The sequence below is a fragment of the Candoia aspera genome, chromosome 9 (genome assembly GCF_035149785.1).
Source record: "Candoia aspera isolate rCanAsp1 chromosome 9, rCanAsp1.hap2, whole genome shotgun sequence".
NCBI classification, from domain to species: domain Eukaryota; kingdom Metazoa; phylum Chordata; class Lepidosauria; order Squamata; family Boidae; genus Candoia; species Candoia aspera.
The window spans coordinates 15,071,555-15,085,659 of NC_086161.1; the positions used below are offsets into that span (position 1 = coordinate 15,071,555).

General features: G+C 40.6%; 1 protein-coding gene across 1 annotated transcript; it reads right to left on the reverse strand.

Moving 5' to 3' along the window:
• Window positions 1-990: 990 nt before the first annotated feature.
• NODAL (nodal growth differentiation factor) lies at window positions 991-7,759 on the reverse strand. The gene is made up of 3 exons (XM_063310962.1): window positions 7,337-7,759; window positions 2,060-2,880; window positions 991-1,372 (listed from the first exon to the last, which is right to left on the reverse strand). The coding sequence occupies exons 1-3, from the start codon at window positions 7,626-7,628 to the stop codon at window positions 1,220-1,222; spliced, it is 1,266 nt and encodes a 421-aa protein (XP_063167032.1). The 5' UTR covers window positions 7,629-7,759; the 3' UTR covers window positions 991-1,219.
• Between the last annotated feature and the right edge of the window lie 6,346 nt (window positions 7,760-14,105).

The window sequence follows — 14,105 nt, forward strand, 5'->3', positions numbered from 1 at the left end:
GAGTGTTTGAGAATTTCTTCTGGATTTCTTTTGATCAGATTTCTCAGTTGGCTTGATTGGGGGAGATGTCAGAGGATGGTACTGCCAGTATCCTTGTTCCCTGTGAATCATCTCTCCGTTAATCTGTAGCTTCCCGGCCACACATGCTTCCCAAATTATAAAAGCCCCATGTGAATGCTGAGGGCCTCCCTTGCAGTTTAATTGAAGCACAGTAGGCTAAAGATTTCTGGAGAGATTATTATAAAATAGAAAAACAGTACATTCACCCAAGCCCCAAAGCAACCTTGTAACTAAACAAGTGCAAGAACACCACATTACATCTCCAAGAATGTGATGGAAATTATCTTTTCCTTTAAGGGAACTTTCAAAAGCATATTCTCTTTCCTCAATTTGAAAGAGTACTGGGACAAAACATGCAGGGACATTTTTTTTTCCCATTCGCTGACTCAAGCCATCTTCCTGAAAGTGTCACTCGCCTAAGCCCATACAAGTTCTGCTAGATCAAATGGATGGTCCATCAGATCCAGCATACCAGGTTATACAACAGCCCATCAGATGTTTTTTTAAAGTCCCCAAATACAGCATTAAGCAATAACCCTCTTCCGTGCTTATTCCCCAGCAGGTGAAAGTGATGTTCAGAAAGATATCAATATGATGGCATCACAATCATTACAACTTAGGAGTCTTTCACTAAAAAAATAAAATAAAATCCCATATTTATGTCTCAACATGATGAGATAGATGTGGAACAAATGCTATGTTGGGGGGAAATGTCACAGTTTCATTCTCTAGCAGAAGTTGTTTCAAGTACCAGGAAGATCCTAGAAAGTTTCCACTAAAATAGACTTACTGTGCTGATAATGTCTTATGCATTTGCATTGACCATCCTTATTTAATTTGAAAAGATTTTGAATCTACTTTTCTTGTAAAAAAAATGTTGGTGAAGCTCTCCTATGGGGTAAGGATTGCATTTATATTACTTTCGAAGCGGCTGAGGCAAGCTACCCATCCCATGTGCCTACTTCAACCCCTGTTCTGCTAAGGATCTTGCAGACAGGACTTTAAAAGAACAGCTTGATCTCCATGTGCTGAGGAAGATGCTTCTGCCTTGCTCCAGCAAAAATTCTCTGGTCCTCTGCTATAAAGGGGGCAGGTAGTTTATGTTGGGGAGTTACTTGCAGGAGACTCCCATTAGTCAGCCAGCAATGGTCCATAAACATCAGTTGCAGCCACATTCGTCAATTATCATGTCCTCATGGTGACGGACCCTTATTCTTCCTTTCTCATAATACAGCATGGACAATGGGCTTAACCTGATTGGAGCACAGGATGGACAAGGTACCCGGCTGGGTTGGTATGCCTTCAGCAAGCTCTGTGAAACAGAAGAAGAAATCATGAGCATCATCTGCAAAGAGTGAACCTAGAGAGGTCAAGAGGATTTGCTATTATGAATTGGGAGATCCTGATTTGTCATGACTTCAAAACTGACCAAGACCCTGGCTGGACTCTGATTCAAGTGAGGAATCACCAACACATTCAGAAAGACCAGCCATCAAAAGTGGGGTCTCATGTTTTACTTTTAGACAGATATGCCGATCAGACCAACAATCAAACAACAAGCCGCTCTGAGTCACTTGCTGAGAAGGGCAGCTATAGAAATAGAATAAATAAAATAAATAAAATAAATGAATTGCATTTCAGTATGAGCAATGGGAAAGCATCCTCTATTTCCTCCAGTAAAGTTTACTTCATTAATGTATGATTGTTCTGTTTTTGTTTATGCTGAGCAGTATGGTTTGCAGATCTTCAATGAGGTGTTTTGCCTTGATGAAAGCTTCAGCAAAGCATCCTTAAACTCTGCTTCACAAAGCAACATGGCCTCCTAACTTATAAGAGCAAAGTGAAACTTTGAAACGTGAATCTATATTATAACCTAGGATGTGCATACTTCTAGACATAGGCCACTCTACTATTGTTTCTTGTCTTTCCAGTTCCTCTGCAAAGAACTGGAAAATATCACTTTGCCAAGCCCCATGGTCTCTCACATGCTCCTCCATACCTGAATATAGGCGTGGTTTGTTGGCTTGAAAGTCTCATCTACAGGTGATGGACAATCTCCTTCACATCGATATGCATTATACTTCTTGGGATGAACAATCCAGCTTCCAAAGCCAGTCTTATCAAAGTCCACCATCATATCGACCCTTTTACATAGAGATCTGCCTTCTTCCCCCAGACTGGAGGATTGGAGAGTGCTCACTTTAATCCTTTGCTTCTGTTTCCTGTTCCGCCGATGCCGACGGCCTCCAGCCTCTTTGGAAGTGTTATAGAACATAACGTGCTTGGACATCTCTACAGTCCTAATGAGACTTGAGCCCTGAGAAGGCTCCATGGGTTCCTTATCTTTGGAGAAGACTACCAAGAGTGCTCTATCAGGCCCATTGTCGATCAAAAGCTGTTGGCCCTCTCTAGAATTATTGTGGACACACTTATCTTGGAATGTACCAGCTGCTGGATTACTATTGTCCCCAGATATATTTGTCTCCGCCCAGTCTTGCTGGGGGACTTCTGCAGTCTCAGGGCCAGATGGCAGCCCTTGGTGGAGCCAAAAATGTAACAAGCTAGTGATGTTGAAGACTTTCCAGGGTGGATGGCCGAGGGACATGCTACTCACAAAAGAACCAAGGAACAGCCTATTTGTGCAAGTCTGGTTCCCATAACATGTGTGGTTGTGGCTGTGATAAATGCGCACAGTGATATTTCTAGATTGAGAGAAGGTCAGCAGATGAACCCGGAGCTGGGCCAGCCTGATATCATAGCTGCTGGAGATGGAGGTCATGTCAAAGGAGAAGTCCCACTGCTTCCCAAAGTGGAATGAAGCTGGAAGACAGCAGAAGGGTGGTAATTACAAAACAAAGCATGTGCCACAAAATGTTAGCATAGATTCCAAAACTACTCCAAAACATATAATAAAGGAAGACATTTCAATGGAAAATGAAATAAAATTTATGAAGGAAAATGTGGTGTCTGAAGAATCTTCGGCTATGCTCAGAGGTGTAATTGGGACACTATTGTATTTTGTTCATGTAATGACTCCTCTACTACTTCAAACTTGGGAAACTAATTTTTCTGAATATTTGCACTCAAAGATGATTGTACACAGGGCAGTTTGGTAAGACCCATAAAGTCACCAACCCATTAACACTACTTTCCCTAAAGGTTTTCAGTTCTTAAAATAATTTACAAATTGGTGTTCAATAGAAAGTGCATACATGTTCCACTGTGTACATAAAGTTGTGTGGGTGGGATGTACCCTATGGAGAAAGATTATTGTTCAGTTTGCCAAGGCATATCAGTTATAATGTAAAGATGGAGAATCATTGGATTTTTTTTAATCATATGGCATAGCAGTTTGGTGTTGATGCTGCTTTTTCTTGCTGGGCAATCCTTGTGAGGTCCAGCAGCCAGATGTGTAGACTATGGCAAGTCACGTTGCCTGGACAAGTCATGATGCCTGGGGTGCACCACGAGGAGGCTAATCTCCATTGCACGGAGTTGGCCTGAGAGGGAGCGACTGGCCCAAGGTCACCCAGCTGGCTTTCATGCCTAAAGTGGGACTAGAACTCACAGACTCCTGGTTTCTAGCCCAGCACCTTGGGCCGGTCACTCTCTCTCAGCCCAGCCCACCTCACAGGGTTGTTGTTGGGGAAATAGGAGGAGGAAGGAGTATTAGGTATGTTCACCACCTTGACTGTTTATAAAAATAATAAAGAAGGGATAGAAAATAAAAAAATAAAAATAAAAATAAAATCATTGGATTATTCCACACAATTAATGACCTAGAACAAGTGCAGAAGTTAGGGCTAGTTCTAACTGAATTATTTCTGATGCTTAATTAATTCTCACTTAATTCTTGCTTAATTAATTCTAGCTTAAACACTATTACACATGCAGTCAAAATAGCACCACCCATATAAGAGAGAATTGTCAACAGTCTTTGATTTAAAGAAATAATTTTAACATTTCTTGGGAAAATAATCCATAATTGGGGTGGGGTGGGGAGATAAATAACAAAAATAGTCCAAGGAGGCTTAAATATCTTCATTATTCATAGAATACCTGGCTGATTGTTCTAGGAATGGGGATTTTTTAAATCTATTTATTTATTTTATTTGTACACTGCCTCACTCCCGATGACTCTGGGCAGTTAAATTCAATCCTTGACACTTCTACTCGCAAGAGTAAGATCAGAACAGACAATACTGGGCTGGTCAAATAAAGCATCTCCATTTATCCTTACAGTTGGAAAATTGAAAGGGACTTATAGCTAATTGGTTAGCTCATTTCAGATTTTTTTCTTCTGAGATCCAAAAACTTTAAAAAGCATTCATTACATGAACTAGTTTCATATCCTCATATTCCCATCACTTGATGTTCATCACTGAGGCCCAAGATCTACACAGGGAATATGTCAAACTGAATACCTTTTGGATGTGGGTTCCAACCTTTGCTTATTGTGTGAACCTAGTTAATTACAGTTCATTTATAAATCATGCTTAAGCAAAGACTTAGAATCCTCCATGTCTAAGTTTAGGCACTAAGATCAAATAGCTTCCTGTAGGAACTGAGTGGAATACTTCTCTGCCACACCCTGCTTCTTAGCTAAACTACAGTCAGGTTTTGAGAAAGATCAGAGAAAGTTAATCATGCTTTTGTCTCACTGAAGAGAATGAGACTTAAATACCAAGGTAAGCATATGAATTCCATGAGCATCAATAGCAATCAAGACACTTAGTGTGCATTCTCACTCATTTAGAAATATAAGACCGATTGCACACAACAATGCATTCTTAATTTGCTAATTAGCTCTTTTGGCTGGCATCTAAGAGAATGAGCTGCAAATTATGCCTCTTGCCTCTGTCCTATACTGGGAAGGTTGCCTTGGTAGCCAAGCCATTATCTTTCAACTCCAGTCTCTGCAGAGAGCCAGTTTGGTGTAGTCGTTAAGGCATCAGGCTAGAAACTGGGAGACAGTGAGTTCTAGTCCTGCCTTAGACATAAAGCCAACTGGGGGGCCTTGGGCCAGCCACTCTCTCTCAGCCCTAGGAAGGAGGCAATGGCAAACCACTTCTGAAAAACCTTGCCAAGAAAACTGCAGGGTCACCAGGGAGTCACCAGGAGTCAAAACTGACTCAAAGGCACACATGTGCACACACATGCACTACAGGGTTTGTAACAAGGAAGACAACAAGAAAAGGCAAGAATTTCTGTTTAAAAATGCTCTGTGAATTATTCTCCTTGAATTTCACAAATACAGACATCGGCAGCCTGTATTTAAGCCTTAAAGGAAGTGAAAATGTCTGAAAAAAACGAAAAGAAACTAACTTCAGCATGGGCCCTGCCAAAACAGCTCCATGCACCTCTTCAAGCTACTGCTCAGGCCTCAGTGTCTTCCAGATCATTCTTAAAGTCCTGCATTGATAACTTAAAATCCTGCATTGATTTTCTATTGATAACTAATTGATTAACTGTTTGAAGACTCAGATCTCATTAAATCCCAAGGAAATCTGGAGTCCACATCTAGGGTTGCTTTGATAATCCCTTCCCATTCCTACTGTAACATCATTGGGAAGCTATAATTATTTATTAGGAGTTCTTTTAAAAATTGTCCCTTTCACTTTCTGAAGTAGTGCCAAAAGACTGCAGGGTGGGGCAGGGGCAGGGGGAGGGTTAGATAGTTCATGGCATCATATTGGACTTTGGATAACAAAAAGAAAGAGCAGAAGAAAGCTGGGAGTTCACACATCTGAGAGAAAGTTAGAGGCACAGGTCTGTGTATGTGTTGAGAGATCCCTGGGTTGACTGGATGTAATCCAGTCAAAAGGATCAGGTAGCTGGGGATGGGAGTTGGTTGTTTTATTTATTTATTTAACCCCACTTTTATTATTTTTATAAATATCTCAAGGCAGAGAACATACCTAATACTCCTTCCTCCCCCTATTTCCCCCACAACAACAACCCTGTGAGGTGAGTTGGGCTGAGAGGGAGTGACTGGCCCAAGGTCACCCAGCTGGCTTTCATGCCTAAGGAGGGACTAGAACTCTCATACCACACCTGATTGGCTCTTGGGCTGAGAGGGAGTGACTGGCCCAAGGTCGCCCAGCCGGCTCTCATGCCTAAGGCGGGACTAGAACTCTCCTACCACGCCTGATTGGCTCTTGGGCTGAGAGGGAGTGACTGGCCCAAGATCACCCAGCCGGCTTTCATGCCTAAGGCAGGACTAGAACTCACAGCCTCCTGGTTTCTAGCCCAGCACCTTAACCACTAGACCAAACTGGCTCTACATCTTGAGAGTCCCCAATTACTAAGGTAATTATCATCCAGCCTCTGTACTCTGTTGTTCACAGTGACTGGTGAAGCGGCAGCCCCTGCGATTAATAGCCCTTCCATTAATTGTCATGATACCCAATAAGGTGCAAGCAACAGAATCATCTCCTTTCTTGTGGCAATGAATCCCACCACATTCTGAGTGGTGCAGAGCTGTGAATATATACTGGGAGTTTCCTTATGAGGAGGGTGTGCACGTGGAGCCTGTGTTCATGCTCTTCATCTGGGCTTGCACAGTATAGTAAGTTAGGCAAAAATGGGTTCGGTAATCAATGGCCTAGAAATACTCAACCACTGTAGGGTGAACCAACCTGTGTATCTACATGCGAGAAGGAGCCTGTCTGTGGAATGTGGAAACCCAGTCATGGTCCTGAAATGGGCTTGCCCATGCAATCCAAGAGGTGGGCACTTCTGCAAGCCTACTTTCCCTTCCCTTGAAAGGGTGAAGGAACCTGCCACCCTGCCCCTTTCACTTCTACCTGCCAGCAGGCTAGTGTTCCCCACTCCCCACTTAGCTGAGCTGGACCCCCTCAGCTTTGGGGAACTTTTACCTGCAACCTTCCAGGGCATCTTTCATGAACCACCTGCATTTATTGGCTCCCCCCCCCAAAAAAAAAATAAACAAAGGAGCAGCATTTGTCACTTTGGTACCCCATTTCCACCCGTGTGTGTCTGCAGGATGTCAAAAGAGCGAAGGATGTGGATTGGGCCTGTGGGGAGGGTCCTCCTTTGCAGACGGCTGCAGGGGGTGGGGTGGGGGCTGCAATCCACAAAGAGGAAGAGGGGACGGAGGTCTGGAACAAGGCAGTTGCCCCCATCCCACGGGAAGGTTGTTCCAAGCACAAACCCAGCCCAGTCCTGGCATACCTCCTATATATAAGTATTATTATCATTATCATTATCATTATCATTATCATTATCATTATTTCGAGACAACCGCGGAACTTACTTCTGGCCACCAGGCTGAGGATGGAGTCGGATTCTTGCAAGGCGGAGGCCTCGGCGGAGTGGTGGCTCAGGTGGCTGCCGGCGAGCAGGGAGCGGTAGAGGTGCAGCATATACACCGGGTACCTGAGCGCGGCTCTGGAGTGCCTGAGGCGGCCGGGGGCTGCGGCGGCGGAGGGCTCCTCGGCTCGCTGCGGGAAGACACCGGTAACTGCAGGCTGGGAGCTGGCCGACAGGTTGAGGAGCACCAGGGCCCAATAGGCGCGCTTCAAGACCGAGGCGAATGTGGAAGGCATCTCCGGAGCGGCCTTGGCGGCGGAGCACGATTCGTCCTTCTCTCTTTCTTTTTCTCCTAAATGAGGATTTCCTTTCCTTTCCTTTCCTTTCCTTTCCCCTCTGCAAAACCTCCCTCCCTCCCTCCCTCCCTCCCTCCCTCCCAGGAGAAACTCTGAGCAACTTCTCCTCCTTCCAGCCTTTTCTCTGTCAACAGTCCTCCGAAGCGCGGCAGTTTTTATACCTGGGCTGCCTAATCTTGAGGGCCTTTGATGTCAACAAGCTGTCAAAATTTCGACGTCCTCCACACGGTCCCTATTCTCATGCAACTCCCCACCCTGCCCTGCGCCCTCCCCCACCTCGAGGAAGGGGTGATGAAAAGCAGCAATTAATTATCCTTCGCCTTCCCATACATCACTCCCAAGCGGGCTGCGAGCAACGCGATTCTTTCACAGTTGCTTGAAAAGAGCCAGGTCTCCGATGGGTGCTGTTCTGCCACCCCCTCCCCCCATTCTGACTCTCGGGTGGATCCTTTCGGTTTTGATCCTTGGCTGCGAGAATCGGGAAACTCAGATCTGAGAAGTAACTGAGCAACTTGGTTCGTTCTGATCTTTTTAATCTCAGGGGAGAGGAGAGCTGATGTGATAGAAGTCCTGGCTAGGGGAAGGAACTTTATTCGTTTTATTTCATTAATTTTTATTCCAAGTCTATCTAGCTATCCAGTTTTACAAGCACTCTAAGTATAAGAGTATATGTGTGTGTGTGTGTGTATTCATTTCAGGATGTGTTCCAAACTTAAAAGCCTAACCTAAAACATCTTTCTCTCTAAAGGAGTAATCGTGTCACCCTTTTGTGGTAAAAACAACAAAGAGTTTTCTGGTATTTTAGGGATTAACCTATTTATTATCTCAGATGCTTCTCTGAGTCACAGTCCCTTTCATCAGACGAAAGTGATGATTAGCCTTTAAGATTAATCAAGACTTTTTCTTTCCTTCACCTCTCCAGAAGGTGACTGGACACTCCCGCTTCCAAAGACTTATCCTAATCTATTGCAACACTGAAGAGATATTTTAAAGCACAAAGATGATAAAAGGATCTTGTGATTTACACCAATGTTCTCCTGAGGTGGAGCTGCGGAAGGTGCACTGTTGTGCAGATGAATGCTGCTGATTGAATTGCTGATCTTTGAAGTAGTGGAAGAATCATTCTGTTGTATTAAACCTGGAAAATGCTACCTTTTTTTATTTTTTTATTTTCTGAATGTCAGTGTTGTGGAATTCCCAGCCAGTGTTGAGTTTGGTTCAGACCAATTTGAGGGAACCACGGTGAGGAAATCAACTTGGGTTCTTTCACTGAATGAAAGAAGACTGTCTATTTGCTGAAATTTACTTGTATTTATTCCATTGCTTTATATCTTGCTTTCAGTCTGGAGCTTTTTGCATTTTTGCCTACAAAATTACCTGTGGGTGTATGTGATTGGCTCAAATGACCCTGTGAGGTTCTGTAGCTGAAGGTGGACTAGAATTTGGGCTTCCCTAATCCTAATCCAAGATCACATTGGCTCTTTTTTTTTTTTGGGTCTTAATGGACTTTGCCAAACAAAGCACGATAACCAGATTTAAAGACCAGTTCATGTTAAAAAGACTTGCTAATCTGATGTCCTATAACTGGGCATCTGTGCTCCATGCACAGATTTGTCCACTTCTCTTTTCCTAAAAGTGTAAGAGCCTCTATTTTCCAATAATCTTGCTTTTCAGTTTTGCTTTAAAATAGGATCATTCCTAGTGCATTTCTGCTTTCTTGGATTTTCTTTTTAAATTATTCTATCAGATTTCATGATTTGGATAAATTTCATTCATTCATTATTTTCTTGATAACTTTTGAAAAGGGAGAGTTTACAGATATCCTAATAAAATCAACAAAATGTGATTTCATGGAGAGGGGGAAAAAAAGAATTTTAATTCAGCCGTAGATACAGGCAGGCTGTTGTGTTTTATTTTGCTGCTTCAGCTACACCAGATGGTTATCAATTTCACACTTCCATTATTTTATTTAATCATTTATTTAAATGTTACATTATTTAATTATTTACATTTCTAGACCAACCAAAACCCACAGCTTACTGAGCAGAATATAACAGTTAACATGTTTCTTTAAAATGAAGCAATGCCAAACAATAAAACATCAGCATGAAACAGGAGCAAAATGAACAACAATCATAACAGAAATAAATGAGTTCCCTATTGTTATGTTTCAGTACACAATATCCATGAATGCATAAAGAAATGCTTACTTAATTAGAATTACCGTTGGAAATATATGGTTGAGCAATATAAAGATGTGTAAGTGCTTTGAAGGAAAAAGAGACTGAATTGCTAACCCCTGTGAGAATATCAATAATCCAGCTTGACCCCTTGAATCCGGCCTCCTTAAAATAACATAGCTGAGCCTCAAATTCTCCATAAGTCTGAGATCTGAGAATAGAATAGCCAAGAGGTGTCAAGAAATCAGGAGATGTGTATATTTTAAGATGATGAATTCTAAGGTCTGATTCATGGGTACCACTGATACCACGGGGGTCTGAGGTCTCTCTCTTTCTCAAGCTAGAATGATGCACAAAGCAGTGATATTCCACTGAGACTTATGAGGTATCCTCTCCAAGGCCTTGATAAGCATTTTCTTGTGTGTGCATTTCTAAACCTAACTAATCTTCACAAGTTTATCAGACGCACAAATTTATCAGGCCACAAAAAAAGAAAAAAAAAACGCGAATTTATTATTAGTCTCCATGCTGCCACTGAATGCTATTGTGTTTGGCTGAAATATACTAACACAGCTGTTTCTCTCAAAATTATTGCTACTGAAAATACTCTGCAAATAGTCTGATCCTATGCCTGTGAAATGCAGGCACTGTAGCATCTCCCCTCCCTCCCTCCCTCCCTCCCTCCCTCCCTCCCTCGCTTCGTCTCACTTACTTTTTTCTCCTTCTCTCTCTCAGTACAACTATTATTATGTGTGAGGTCTCTTTTCTTTTACCAAATACGATAAACTTGGGGATAGGGGAATATCGACCCTATTTGTGCTGGCCTTCCTTTTCAGATTTATTTCAACTTTTCTATGATAGGTTTTTACTGCCACCAAGTGGTATTATAATTTTTCTTCCTTTTCCTACCAAAGATAGTTTTCATATACAGTACTGGAGCAGCAGCTTGTAATTAGCCTGAGCTGATCCAAAACAGGAAAGCATTATTTCTTAAAAATACTTTGGATACTTTTCTTCCTTAAATTGCCATAACCATACAACCTTTAAGGTACTAAAGTTTTGTTGTGTGATCAAGGACCACAACTGTTACCACCACACACAGAATCACTGTTGTGCATAGGAATGAATTTACTGTGGCCAAGAGTATTGTCATTTGGTGATCAGAGAAGAATACCCTCATCTAATGCTGACAGAATGGTGTGTCCTTATGCTTTATTTATATGTTTATTCCATTTATATGGCCGCACATCTCAAACATATGATCCTAAGCAGCTAATGGAATATAACATTGAAATTTAATATATTCTATTCAAGAAACAGACAAAAGATAAACTGGTATCTAATGGCTGAGCCACAGACTAGTTTTAGCAAATTGCCCATAGTTTTGAGCTCCCAGACATTTAATTATCGAGTCCCCCGATGGGAGGAGATGGGCTGGAACAAACTGGATAAAATAAATAAATAAAATAATAAAATAATAGAAATATTTTTTTCAGTGATCTCTGCCTACTAACATTTGTGCTATCGTCACTATTTTTATGAAACTCCATGTTTGATGGGCTTGCCAATTACAGAACAAGATGATTCCTGTTAGCCCAGTATTGATCCCTTCCCGTTACTTTGAGACAGAAGTTTTTTCTTTTCTCCAAAATATGAAAGAAGTGATTGCAGTTTGGTTCAAAAGTTGTTGGGAGAACTGGGCTGCTTTGCAAGAAACAGTAGATTGCTGTCCTAGGTGCTGAAAAAGTTGGGAAATCCGGGTTTGATTCTAATCAGCTTTGGAAAAAATTGGGAAATCTGATGAATTAAGGATCATGGGTTGCCATGGCAGCTTTTTACATTACAGATCTTCCAGATGTCATCCAACAACCTCCTTTACCAAGAGCTATGTGATCCATGAACCTCTGATACCGTATCTCCCAATGTGCTAAACTTCAGCTAGTTCATTTGAATTATATATATTTGTAAATTATTAAAAATATATGGGCAGAAGTTCTTAATTTATTTCTTTTAGTATTAGGTCTTATATTTCCATGTTTGTCATTATTCATGTTTTGTTTTGAAACCACCTCAAGAAGGTTCTTTGCCTTTAAGACAGTGGATATCACTTCAAAGTGAAATAATTAAATTAAATTGTACAGATAAAACATAAGACAGAGAGTGAATCACCTTCAGGTTCCATAAACTGTTTTGGGGTTTTGTTGCATAAGCACTTCAAGATTCATTCGGAGCATTCTGAGATTAAAGAACATGTTTTACTATCAATTAACATATCTTGATAATTTAGTCTTCAGCACAAGCTTGTACTTCAAAAAGTCTTGTTATCAAGATTCAAAAGCTGCTGAAAATAATGGGAGTTATTTATCAGTAACTTCAAAGAAAAACTTAACATATGATGATCTTTTTAAAGAAATACTTAGAGCTTAAAAGATGGGGGCATTTTTAGAAAATTAATTTCATGAAATGATGCTCAAATAAAATGTATTTTTAAAATATATTTTTAGATAGAATTTTAAAAGGAATAATATACTTTACCAACCACGATACTGTGTTCTGACAGAGTACATCACTGTATCATACATAGTTCTAAAAACCTAGAATGGCCCTGGATTTAGAAAAAACAAGCACATCTTGTTTGTGATGTAATGATGTAATATTTGTTTAAGAATATGAGCAAATCTAACAAAATAGATGATACAATGTTTGGACTGTCCAAATCACCTTGAGGGCAAGATTTTTGGGAAGACTACACTACAACATAATTCCAAGAAATATGTTCCTGTAGCTTGCAGTAACTCAGCTCCCCCTTTTTCTTTCTCTCATATTAGTTATATTCTGTTTTGCTTGTAAAAACAAAGGAATTTATACCTTTGACTGCATTTCTGTAACTGTATGTGAGAGTGTGATCCTCTAAACATGGTGGATTTTCTGGCCAAATCCAAATGGAATTGTTCTGTAATTTTACTAAATATGCTAAATAATGCAGTGCATATGCAAAAAGTTATAAATATGTTTTTATGTTCTTAAAGCAGTAAAATAAGTACATATCTGATGAGAAAGCAACTAAGGTTAAGGTTTACATGTAAAGTTTTCTTCATTTTTTAAAATAGAGCAGGGAGTATTTAAATTTACTAAACATTTTAAATTACAATGTATGTGTAATAAATGGAGTGTATTTTTTGCATACTATTTTAGGGCCATGTAGCGCTTCAGATGCAATGGCCAAAAGATGCTTTGGAATTTGCAAAAAGGAAATGTAGTTCTGACCTGCAGTATGTTTAAGCAGCTCCAAAGCAGAGAATGAATCAGACACAATGCACAGGCCTAATGAATGTCAGCATCAAGACATTCTGAGAATCAGCCTTGCCTCAAAAGTGGATTATTAATACATTTATTTGTAGTATTTTTCTCTCCACCATACCACACCACACATCAGTGCAGTCTAAAACTCACATGAACAATCCACCCATATACAGAGAATGAAGGAGACTGAAATGTAATGAATGGGTTCAGCAATAATATATTATAGTATCATAATCATGGTAAAGCAGTTTTGGGCTTTTGTACTTAACTTTTAAAAAAAGATAAGGGTGATAAAAATATTATCATATATAACAGATCAAAATTATTTTGGAGTTAAGTGACCTAAAAAGGTGAGCAATAGAACAATAAATAAAAATAAAACATTATTATGCATGATAGTATATCATATGAATATAATATATTGCAATATAACAACATTGAACGTTATGATATATTATAGCAATATTATGGTTATGCTGCTGTCTTTGGGTAGGATAATTAAGAAAATTAAAGGCTGTCCACTTTATTACCGCCTAAGCTGAACCCAATTAACCCTATCAGGTTTACACTAAGAATAGAAGATATAAAGGGAGCTAAATGGTGTTCCCCGTAGTAACATATGGCTGAGAGAGCTGGACCATAAGGAAGGCTGAGCGAAGGAAGATCGATGCTTTTGAACTGTGGTGTTGGAGGAAAATTCTGAGAGTGCCTTGGACTGCAAGAAGATCCAACCAGTCCATCCTCCAGGAACTAAAGCCAGACTGCTCACTTGAGGGAATGATATTCAAGGCAAAACTGAAATACTTTGGCCACACAATGAGAAGACAGGACACCCTGGAGAAGATGCTGATGCTAGGGAGAGTGGAGGGCAAAAGGAAGAGGGGCCGACCAAGGGCAAGATGGATGGATGATATTCTAGAGGTGACGGACTCGT